This window comes from Cnephaeus nilssonii, assembly GCF_951640355.1.
Source record: "Cnephaeus nilssonii genome assembly, chromosome: 22".
Taxonomy (NCBI): Eukaryota; Metazoa; Chordata; class Mammalia; order Chiroptera; family Vespertilionidae; genus Cnephaeus; species Cnephaeus nilssonii.
In genome coordinates, this window is record NC_137093.1 from 6854686 (window position 1) to 6865872 (window position 11187).

The following is an 11187-nucleotide window of genomic DNA, read 5'->3' on the forward strand; positions in this document are numbered from 1 at the left end:
CGGCCAGGCGGCACTGGGACGGCCTCTCCAGCACCAGGTGTGTGGCCACGGCCCTGGTCTGAGTGGAAAGGACGTTTCCTCTGAGCGGGTCTGTGTAGAACATGGGACAGTTACAAAGACCAGACTGTTGTCACCTTTTAATGAATGACGAAGGCTTACTGAAACCTCACAATGCAGAGCCCTAAAGTTGATAAAACGCTTCTGATGATTCGACACCCCACACCCCAGTCTTCTGTGCTGTGGGGGAGAGGTGGTGGTCTCGGCATTTTATGGGTGCAAAGAAGGTGTAAGGGCGTGACTCAGAGCCTGAGGCGGTGGAGGGATGGGCGTGTGGGTTCCGGACTCAGTTGCCACCTGGGTGACATGTCGGAGAACACGGATGCCAGAGCCAAGCTCACCAGCACAGAGTGGCAGTCCCTGTGGTGGCTTAGCTGGTTGTCCCGCGGGCACATCTCTGATGCCGGCGGGAGGGGGGGGATGGTTCAAGACTTGCCTGGGTCAGTGTGAGGCCCTCATGCTGCTCCGTGCGTTTCAGATCTGGCAGGGGATCGACATCGAGACCAAGATGCACGTCCGCTTCCTTAACATGGAGACCATGGCCCTCTGCCACTGAGCGCCCCCCGTGCAGTCCCCCCGAGGCTGAGCAGCCCCCCCGAAGCCTGAGCAGCAGGGCCAGGCCTACGGCTGCAGCTCATCCCGTCCCCAGGACAGGGCATGGTGTGTGGGACTTTACTGTTTTTATCTCTAATAAAAAAGGAACAGGGTTTGTTAATGAACGAGGCTCTTGTCTGTCCCTTGCCCACACGAGTGGCCAGCCACTGGCTAGCACAGCGGAGACTGAGGAGCAAGCAGCCGAGTTGTGGTCGAAGGCTGGTTCGAGGAGGGGACTTGCTCCTGGTTGGGTTCGTTTTGGTAATGTGTCTGCTGTTCTCCCTGCAGAAGTGCTGGGAATTAAGTCGGGAGGCAGCTCCTTGCTCCCAGGCCTGGGCACTTGGCCGCGGGCTTCCTCAGCGTCGTGGCCGCACATTTAGAGCCTGTGCGGCTGCAGGGCCCGAGCTGGCCTCGTGCTGCTGGGCACCGATGCCAGGTGGCCCCTCCTGGCAGCATGGGGCAGCGGCGGGGCCCAGCACTCGGTCCCCAGCGTCCGTGGCAGCGATGTAGACCTGGCACCGCGGGGGGAGGTGACCGCCCCAGGTAAGCATCTCCCAACGCTCACCTGGTTCGGGATGGCTGTGGGCGGGGGTGAGGAAGCACAGGCGGTGCATGGCAGGTGGGGCCGTGGCCTGAGAGTCAGCAGACGGCTGGCCCGGGTCACGGTTGGGGAGCCGAGATGCCCTGAGCCTCGCCCGGCCGGTACTGACGCCCTGGGCACAGCACTGGGCGGTGGGAGCTGTCGCTGTTTGCATTCCAGGCGTCCTCCTGGCATCGCATTAAGGAGACGCTCGGTTCCTTTACTGACACTTGCTGGGCAGCGCTGTTCCAGCCTTCAAGAAAGTTCTCCTGCGAACTGGCAACAGCTGTTATTTGCATTCTCTAATTTAAAAAAATATATATCTGTATTGATTTCAGAGAGGAAGGGAGAAGGAGAGATAGAAACATCAGTGATGAGAGAGAATCAGTGATCAGGGATCAAGCCGGCAACCCAGGTACATGCCCTGACCTGGAATCAAACTGTGACCTCCTGGTTCATAGGTCAACGCTCAACCACTGAGCCACCACGGCTGGGCTGCATTCTCGAATTTTCAATTCATAGTTTTGACGTAAGTGCGTTACAGTACTTCTGTCACACCCACGCGCTGGGGTTCAGACTGGGAAAGGGACAGCCGGGCGCATGTGGGTCTCTAACCTGTTCTTGTCTGGCCCCAACTTTCCCTTCCCAGGGCCTCACCTTAACCCCATTGGCACACAGAGGCAAATGCGTCGTCTAGGATGAAGCTAATGTCGGCATTATATTAAAAACCAGAACAGAGCAGCAAGGTGAGTTGGAGAGAAGCGGGCAGTGTGGGCCGCAGGAGTCCGAGGGTGGCAGACGCGGCTGACGGAGGCTCCTGCCTGCGTCCTGTTGTCAGAAGCGCTTGGCAGGATGGGGCCGGGCCTTGGAGCCCAGCTGTGCCTGAGGACGCTGGCCTGGGACCCGCCACCACGGTCTCACGCATGCGGACTGCGGCCCCCACACCCTGTGCTGCAGGTGGACGGTCAGGGTAAGTGACGGGGACAGTGTGAAGTCCTGCCCAGGGCTCTGCATCCTAGACTAGCACGTAACTCAACCAACGTTTAGGCATCCTGAGCGGTAGGTCAGGCGAAGGCCTCTGCCTCCTGCCCTCCGGGGCCACACCTGGTGGGAAAGACCAACTGAGAACTAGGAAGAGGGCAGCCGGGCCGTTTCCGAGCGGGGCTGGGGTCTCCTGCTTCCCTGGCTGCTGGGGATCTTGCTGTCGCCCTTGGGTTCTCTGGCTGACAGCAGGGTTCTGGGGTCACCGGACAGCCTGGTGTGGGGGGACCTGGCCCAGGAGGCGTGGTACCCTCCTCATGCCCAGTGAGAGGAACCCGGGGTCAGAGCGGCAGGACCCTGGCAGGGCTACAGCAGGCCTGCATTTGCTGGACGCTCCCAGTTCGCTTGTTTTGTTCTCAACAAAGGCAGCTCATTGATGTAGAGTGTTTTTATAAATAATGCATCTCCCACGGGCCCATGCCCCGAGTTGGAGTTTGGATGTGGGCAGGCATCAAACGCTTTCACAGGGGCCAGGCTTGATGTCTGAAGCTCTGGGCCACTGCTCACCTTAAATGGCTCATTAGCGTGAGATTCCGCACTAGGAGCCCAGGCCATGCTGCTCAGAAGGAAGCTGATTTGCTCTGTGAGCCTGGGCCTTCGCTCACTCGGTCGTTTGGGGAGTGACCAGGGCTGGCTTAGTTGGTACAAACCTCCCAGAAGGGTAGGCTACATCCCCACCGTCTAGTGGGGCTGCTGGCCTTTGATGAACAAGCTGAGGGTTGCTGCTCTGGGCACAGGTCTCGAGGTGCCATCTGGTAGTGTGGAGCGGGCAGGGGCCAGGCGCAGTGGCCTGGAAACGGCTCCTCTTACCTGCGGGACGAGCGGGTGTGCCCAGGAGGGGCCGGCTGGGTGCAGACCCAGTGCGAGTGCAGCAGCCCCTGGCCCCTGGCCGGGGCCCCTCATCGAAGCAGGTGACGTCTGTTCTGAAATGTCCTCTAACACAGCAGGTGAAAGGTCAAACAGATACATGTGTTAGCGCTCCTCCCATCAGGAACTGCAGTGACTAAGAGGAAGTAGGCAGAACTCAATGCAAAGCCAAATATTTGAAGGAAGCTGCTAAGTCAGGGCTTTGCGGGCCTCAGGCTCCAGAGGGAGAAGACGGGGCAGGGCCGGTGCCCAGGTGGAGGGTGAGGTCACTTACCCAGGACTCAGGTGGAAAGCGGGATCTCATCCTACTCTGCCACATCGCCAAGGGGGAAGAGTTACCAGAACTTGGCTTTTGGACCAATACGGCAATTTGACACACCAGCCATTTGGTAGGGTTACAAAAGGGCTGTGTAATGGAAATCTAATAGGAGAGGCCTGGGGGAGGCATTCTGCAGCCACGTTAGACATGAATTATGGATAAGGAAACGGAGTAAGGTTACAGCAGCTTCCAAGTTTGGCCGCACACCCTCTCAGGGAACGAGTTATGGCTGGACTTTAACAAAACAGTTCCATTATCTTCTGGTCCAAGGGACGGGGAAGTTCTCTCTGTGCTTCGCTAATGGGAGTGGGTCCCGTATGGCCCGACCCTGTCACCGAGAGCTGAACCCGTCCCTCCAGCGGCACGGCACGGAGGCGGAGCTGTGCTGCGAGCGCATGGCGGTTCACACAGGCTGCTGCAGTTAAAAATACAAGGGGCCTTGGCAAGGGTTCTGCAAACACCTGCTTTGCAAGCTGTCGTCCCAGTGACCTTGGGGAGGCCTTGGGGACCGAGTGGGAGGGGCTAGGGTGTTAAGCACACTTCCCGGGCATTAGGGTCACCTTTGTCTCTAGGAATTGTGAGCACGCCAGCAGGGGTCCGCGACCGGTGAGTGATCTTGGCCCCGAGGGACAAGTGATGGCGGCACCCGGTGCCGGTCCTCTGACCCGGGCCCGCTGGTGATCTCGTGGGCAGAGACTAGGTCCGGTCTGCACCGCGTGGCTCAGGGGCAGCAGGAAGGCCTCGGGGTGTGCTGGGAAACAGTGTGCAGCCACCCCACCTTGGAGCAGTGTCTCCCAGCAGCGGGAGGAAGAGAAGCTGCGGCAGGACAGGCTCAGCTCCGGGTGGGGCCATTTCCCTTCCTTCCCAGGGAAAGAGAAGCCCCGGGCCGAGCCCTCGAAAGCCGCTGCTGGAAGCCCTCGCTCGACACCGGAGGCTGAGAGGGAGCCGGCGCCACATGGCACCGCGGCAGCAGCTGGAGGGAGTCTGCCACCACACAGAGGCGGCCCGTCCAAGTCGCCGCAGGCCCCTGCACCGCCGCCAGGTGACCATCTGGCCTGGCCGAGGGGTGAGGCGGGCAGGTCTGTGAGGCTCACAGCGTGGTGGCCGGGCAGCCAGCTCTGGAAGCTCAGGCCGCCACAGCTGCTGCCCAAAGCAAAGGCCCCAAGTCAGGGAGGAGGAGGAGGAGGCAGCTCCCACCTGAGCCGCTGTCACGGCCCGGCTGTACTGGCCGGCCACCGGCTCTGGGGAAGCCATTTCTCTGTGACGACGGACAGAGCTGCAGGGGCCAGCGTCTGCCATTTAACTGCAGAGCAGGAAGCACCAGCCCTTCGGGTTGGGTGGGGAGGAAGACTTCATCTTGGGGTCGTCAGCTTTCCCTCTCAGAAAGGCCCCAACTCCCGCGCAGGGAGATGTTTCCTCCTACCAGCTGAGACCCAGTGAGCCAGGGGTTCCCCTTGCCCTGGGCGGGTGATGCTGGGGGTCTTCTAACCACGAACTACTGTCTGGGCACCGGCAGCACCCTCTAGTGGCAGAGTCGCAATTCTCAGGATGCGCTGGTGCACAATTTCACAGGTAGTTTTGTGGGTTCCCTGGCTCCTGGGCTCAGAACCCTGTAGTGGTGGTTCTGAGATAACGACTCAATCGCTCTCGATCGATCGTGGGCGGCAGAAACAGGCCACCGAGCAAGGTGAGAAGTCGGGGCTGGGGGAGATTGGTGGCCAGGGGAGGCAAATCAATTGAGCAATAAAAACATTTTCGAAATTTAATGTTAGAACCAACATAGTAATGAAGCAGAAAGCAGTCATACAACGTTCTGAGACAAGACACAGAGCCTGGAGTCTGGCCCTCGGTCCCTGCAGCACATCCCAGGCCCCTCTTCTGCGGGGAGACAGCAGGGAAGAGCTTGGGAAGCAGAGGTCAGATCCACAACCAGCTCAGAACGGGGGAGCAGCTCCCTGAAAACAGCCCACGGGGAGGAACAGCCCCGGGGGTGAGCGGAGGGGGGACATGGCCATGCCTTTCTCTGCTGCTGGGCAAATAGCGGTTTATAAAGGGACTCTGACCCCACCCGGCCCGTGGCTCCGGGGTATAGTTTACAGCAGAAAACACTTGAGGTGGGCGTGCTGAGAGATGACGGTTTGGGTGACAAACGCTTCTTTGCAAAACCCAGACACTTTCAGGAATGGGAGGGAAGTTATATACAGGTTGGGGGGAGGGGAACCTGTGCTTATAACATTTTACACTGGACCAGCTGTTGCAGTGAATAACAGTAGTTTAAAACTTTTTAATTTTGGTATAATTGTCTGGGTCTGATTTCTTTAAACTGTTCAATTATGTAAAATTGCTGCAAAGCTAGTACGGAGGAATGATCTGGGCGATCAGACTGGGCAGAACTGTTCCTTAAAAGGAAAAATGTTACCCAGTGGCATTAAGACTGAGATGAACACCTTACAGAAGCGAGGGGTCAGAGCCCCGAGCGACAGTGAGGAAATCCCTCCTTTGCCAACTGCAGCGGCTTCACTCCTGAGCTCGTGGGGCTGAAGGAGGCAGAGCCTTCGGACAATGCCGCCTCCCGATCCCGGAGGGCAGGCTGGCGGAGAAGTGACAGTTCCCAGTCACGGCTCCACTGGCTTCCAGTGGACGTGGGACTTTAAGGACGACCTTAAGCAATCGGAACCTTCACCAGCAAAGGTGCTGGGACTCTGATGGCCCGCGGGGCTGGGCCCATTCCACACGCTCGTGTGCGAGCTCCACCGCTGTGGCCACCCCGCTGGTCTAAGCGTGTGGAGGTGAGCCTCCCCGGGGCTGGGTATGGTGCTTTCATGGTCGCTCAGGTCGTTTTGAATTTCCTTCTTCAAAACCAAGTTAAGTCGGAGTGTTTGGAAACCAACAAAAAGCTAAATAACAAAAACATCTGCAGATTCCAATTTTATTGCATTAGGATTCAGGGTGACTGAGGAAGGCCGGCCTGGTCTCAGTCTCTGTGCAACAGGGGCTTTCTTGGTGGCTGTCACTTTCTGCGATGGTCTACGGGTATTTGGGAAGGTACAAAATGGCATCTGTATCTATTGGGTCAACTTGTATATTAGCTAAGTACATCCTTGTGCTTGTTTTTGCTGCTGTGATCTGTTGCTAACTCACTCGAGCATGGTCTTGCTTCTCTGTAGTTGTGTCCCTGTTACTGGGCTATCCTGAAGGTCTAGCAGGTGGCTGCCGCCAACACTGTAAACCAGAGTAAGGCAATGGCTTGCCACTTCATCCTCTGGAAGTGGAAGCTGTTTGTCAAACGGAACAGTTCTCTCGCCTTGGCTTTATCTTAGTGGTTTGACATGACGGTTCCTCCCGTGTAGAATCGCCATCCGTCCCACCTGGAGGATGGCTGTCTATTCGGTGATTATGTAGAAAATATCTGCTTTGTATCACATGTTGTAGATGCAATAATAAGCAAAATAGTCATTAATGAAATAATGGTATAAATATATAATTATAAAAGCTCTGTGGAAAAATACTAACCCCGGTTTGCACTGGTGCGATGCTGTCGGAGAAGCCCACCCGAGTGAACCCCCGATCTCATCTAGGCACCGCCCCGGGGGGAGGACTGGAGGCTGGGCAGTGGGAGCAGGGCCCAGGAGAGCCTTGTTCACAGTGATAAGCCCAGGCCTTAGTGGAGCTGCAGCGTCCAGGAGAGACGGGAACCCGCGGGGGGTGTCACCCCTGCGGCGGGCTGGCTGAGCTGGAGGAGGAGGAGGATGTGGGGGAAGGCGGTATACATGTGAGTCATCAGTGTGTGGTTCCCAAGGCCAGGAGAGAGGGACCAGTGAGGTGCAACACGCCTGACAAGCCCCAGCTGTGCACAGTGGTGGGAGGAAAACAGACGGGGAAAGTGCAGGCAGTTCAGGAAGGTGCGTCACACAAGGACCCCGGGGTTGCTTTCTTCCCCCAAACCTTTGAAACCCGGAGCAGAGGTCCTCTGTTGTTCTTTCCATTTCTCATTGTCCCCTAAGTACTGTCGTAGGGGAAGGCGAGCGCGAGGTCATAGCTGTTCCCCGCCGTGGTGTCGCAGGACGAGCGGCAGGCGGGAAGAGCACTCTGCAAGGCCAGCCGGTCCACTGCGAACTCGTAGGCGTGGACCAGCCCCCGGTGCCTAGAGGGAGCACAGAGAGGGCCGTCCTAGCAGATCTGCCCTTTGGGCACAGTGTGCCGGACACTCAGGATCCGGGGACTAGAGGTAAACGGGTAGGTAAGTGCCAGGAGGAGAGGCCCCTGGCCTCAGGCTGCTCAGAAGCCAGGCCAAGAAGAAGCACCCGAGCCTCGTGCATGGGGTGAGGAGGGAGGGGTCTCCCTTGTGTGGCAGCTGAGTCACCCAGCCGACCCCGCAGGAGGACTTAACTCAGAAGCCGTGACTAGGACTCTAACCTGCAGGTCCCTAAGCCCTGTGTCTCGGCTTCTCTGTGTCCCCACCCATGCAGCCATCCTGCAGCAGCAGTGAGATATTGTGGGGAAAACACTTACAACGGGCACGTAGCACATTATTTGCTAATATCACTCACCCTATTGCATCGATAGTTGCCTGTGCCTGAGGGTACACCCCGTAGGGAGTAGTGGGGCATGGGGGTTCTAGTCTAAGCTCAAACATAACTGTCTTTTCTGCACATCCAGACCACAGCAGCCGAGCCCACTGACCTCCTGTGCGTGGCAAAGCTGTCCGGGTCGGCACTGCGCACCACCCGCTCGCAGGGCACGTTGGCCGTGATGAGGCTGTGGCTGGTGAAGGAGAGGTGGCGGACGGGGTGTCTGGAACACAAGGGGAGAGCGCGCTGGTAAAGGCAAGTCATCGGAAACTGAGCATGTCCTGCATTGGCTGCCAGTCTTGGAAGTTGAGGACTACAGGGACCCTAGAACCCTCTAAGCCAGGCATTCCTTTTACAGTGGACACCACCCTGGGCGCTGTCTCGCCTTCGTTCCCAAAGTTAGAGCCAGGCCCACTCTGTAAACAAGTCTGAATGCCCCCAACAACGGGGTGTTTTGGACATAAAGGGTAAACTCAGCAGCATGCAGGCGAGAGCACCCCAGGCTGGCTGGTGTTGGACCAGTCACTCCAGCTATCCGAGCCAAGCCCATCTGCAGGCATGGGAACCATAAAAGGCCCCGTAGTCCTAAAGTCAGGGGGCTCCATGTGACACAGGTGGTCTGGGTTGTAAACGCACATTCAGACAATCTTGGAATGAAATGGCTTGAAATCTATGTACAAAGTTTTGTTCATCCTAAAACCTTTTCATTGCTACTATGGTCACAGCACTGAGCCAGGAGACCCAGGATGAAAAATGTCCAGTGCAAGCAGAGACCTGGCATCAGAGATGCCCGCCTGGTCAAGGTAAGACATACCGGGGGGTTGGGGGGCAGGAGCAGTGGGTGGGAGTGTTAGTTGCCTTTTGGCACCACTCCTAGAGCATGAGATGGTACAGGGCACACAGATGGGACCCAGGGTCCAGCACTCAGGGGGAGGAGACCACGGCTGACAGGCCCTCTCGGAAGGCACAGGAGCGGGGGTCACAGGCTTCCTGGTTAGAGCAGAGGATTCTCTCGTGGATAAAGGGAGTCTGAGCCCAGTGAGGCAGGAGGAATGGAGAGAAAGGACGGGTGTGAGCAGGACTCCAGGAGAAGGCAGAGGTGGGGCAGAACAGGCACCTGACCACGCGCCAGCTGGACAGAGCTCAGAGGAGCATCACAGCAGCAGTGGCAGGTGCCTGCTAACAGTGACCTGATGAGGGACAAGCCACTAACCGGTGGCAGAACTGGGTGTGCATTTACAGACGACCAGGACAACAGTGCTGGGAAGACCTTACTTAGCCGGCTTCACCAGCACTGCTCACCCGAGAGCATGCAGCTTCTCGGTGAGAGAATGAGGCCTGGAGTACAGACCTGGTGAGCTGCACGCGGGGGAGGCAGTGCTGGAGCCAGCTCTAAACTCTTAAAAGGGATTCCAGTGGGTGGGAGTGTTAGTTGCCTTTTGGCACCACCTGGTGGCAGCTCAGTGCATCACCACAGAAGTCAGAAAAGGGCCTATGGGAGGGCTTGCCCAGTCGGCGGCAGGTCACCCAGGGCTCTAGTCTGTGAAAGCTGCTGCTGGAGCACTCGCTAGCACTGCCCTCCAAGGAAGAAACCACATTCTTCTTTTAAGCTGGCCCTTCTTGTACTCAGAATGAAGACTGTGCTGCCTGCTTGTGGGCCTAGTTTATCATGGTTTGCACTAGAGGGGGAACAAAGCTCAGCTCACAATTGCAGGCTGTGGCCTTTCCTCCCACCTGCCTCAGAAGCAGAGTGGATGGGGTGAGCTGACCCCTGCTCCAAAGGTCAGGAGCAAGCTGTAAGCAAGCATGTCAAACTCAAAGGCTAACACGGGCCAAATAAACGAGGCATGCGGCCTGCTGGCCGCGAGTTTGACATGCTTGCTGTTACGTGTTTAACCAGTTAGGCTCCACTCATGTAAACATACCTACACCTGTGAAGCCATCGGCCTGTGCTTGAGTGGTACCTGTTTAACTTGAATATTCGAGTTAAAGGCCGACTCTGCGCCTAGTCCAAGCCTGAATCCATCCAGTCCTAAGTGCCCTTCTACACCGGGGAAGGAAGTCCAAGGAATGGGCAGGACATGTCCTGCTGCTGAGACTCTGAGTGGAGGGAGGTGGGAATGAATTAGGGCAGTTTTCACAATGGGAGAGAGGAAATGCCTCTCGACTGACCGTGACCGGCTCCACTCCTCAGCCTGAACTTCCTTGGTTGAAAATGGAGATGACAGCAGCTGGCTCCTGGGGTTACGGTGAGGACTGTAAGCCCCAGACGCACTGAGCACAATGCCTGGCTCGGAGGGTGACTAGTGTCATCATTACTGTTAGCACTACAGGTGCCGAGAAGCAGCCTTACCTGGAATGCACCTCCCACAGCTTCTGGTTCATCCGATAGTCCCACACGGAGACCAGGCCCTCCTCGCCTCCACTGACAACTTTCCAGTCGTCCATCTGCACTGCGGAGACGCCAAGCTGGTGTGCAGAGAGCGACAGGGCGATCTTGTTGGTGCGGAGGTCATGGATCCTCACCCTGGAAGGCCCAAGATGAGCAGAGGTAAGAGTTAAAGCCTGAAATGACAAACCCCTCCTGGGTTGTGCTGGGGTCTAGGCACAACAGTCCTATGAAGACAAAAACCATAAAAAAAACCCCGGTGGTTGCAAACATCTAAACATGCTATAAAATGTTATCTCCTTGGTACGCTGTCATACAGAGGAGGCCCAGACGCAACAGACATGAACTAGTGAAGAGCCCACAACTGCTTAGTTGGAAGGATTTAAAGGCACACAGAACAAGACAGACTCAGCACCAGTCCGGTGGTTGCCCGGTCACTCACTCCAGCTGCTCAACAGGGAGACACCTGCCCTGGGTGCTCGTCCCCCGAGGGAAGATGAGCTCTGACTGCGCCTCCACATGGGCACCGGCTGCCCGAGGGGTAAGTCTGACTCTCAGCACGGCAATTCTGCTTGTGGTGCGGTACTCTTACGGGCAAGAGGTAATCGGTTACGCTTGTCTGCCACCCGAACCCTTACCTGGTTGAGAAAAAGAACATTTTACTCAACTCTGTCCATCACCATCTTGCTGAAATGTGGGAAGGGAACACCTACAGTTGAGCAAGTGTAACAGAATCGTGAGAATGACTGCCCAGTGCCCACATACTCTT

The 11187-nt window shown here is 57.1% G+C and overlaps 2 protein-coding genes across 4 annotated transcripts in view; one reads left to right on the top strand and one right to left on the bottom strand.

Moving 5' to 3' along the window:
• Nucleotides 1-11187, top strand: part of TESC (tescalcin) — a 68147-nt gene that overhangs the window by 49486 nt on the left and 7474 nt on the right. The window contains exons 8-14 of one of the 3 annotated variants that reach the window (XM_079762454.1): nucleotides 536-1760; nucleotides 1881-1977; nucleotides 2070-2201; nucleotides 8118-8284; nucleotides 8755-8832; nucleotides 10355-10580; nucleotides 10738-10959. In XM_079762454.1, coding sequence (XP_079618580.1) covers nucleotides 536-613 — 78 coding nt within the window. In that variant the 3' untranslated portion in view covers nucleotides 614-1760; nucleotides 1881-1977; nucleotides 2070-2201; ... (2 more) ...; nucleotides 10355-10580; nucleotides 10738-10959. Of the gene's footprint in view, nucleotides 1-535; nucleotides 2202-8117; nucleotides 8285-8754; nucleotides 8833-10354; nucleotides 10581-10737; nucleotides 10960-11187 lie in introns of all 3 variants that reach the window. The other 2 variants (XM_079762453.1, XM_079762452.1) reach the window with 2 other exon arrangements.
• The window catches only part of FBXW8 (F-box and WD repeat domain containing 8), a 117032-nt gene continuing 108020 nt past the window's right edge, over nucleotides 2176-11187 (bottom strand). Inside the window, exons 9-11 of the mRNA XM_079762451.1 lie at nucleotides 10383-10556; nucleotides 8142-8252; nucleotides 2176-7602 (exon numbers count right to left, since the gene is read on the bottom strand). Coding sequence (XP_079618577.1) covers nucleotides 7458-7602; nucleotides 8142-8252; nucleotides 10383-10556 — 430 coding nt within the window. The 3' untranslated portion in view covers nucleotides 2176-7457. The remainder of the gene's footprint in view (nucleotides 7603-8141; nucleotides 8253-10382; nucleotides 10557-11187) is intronic.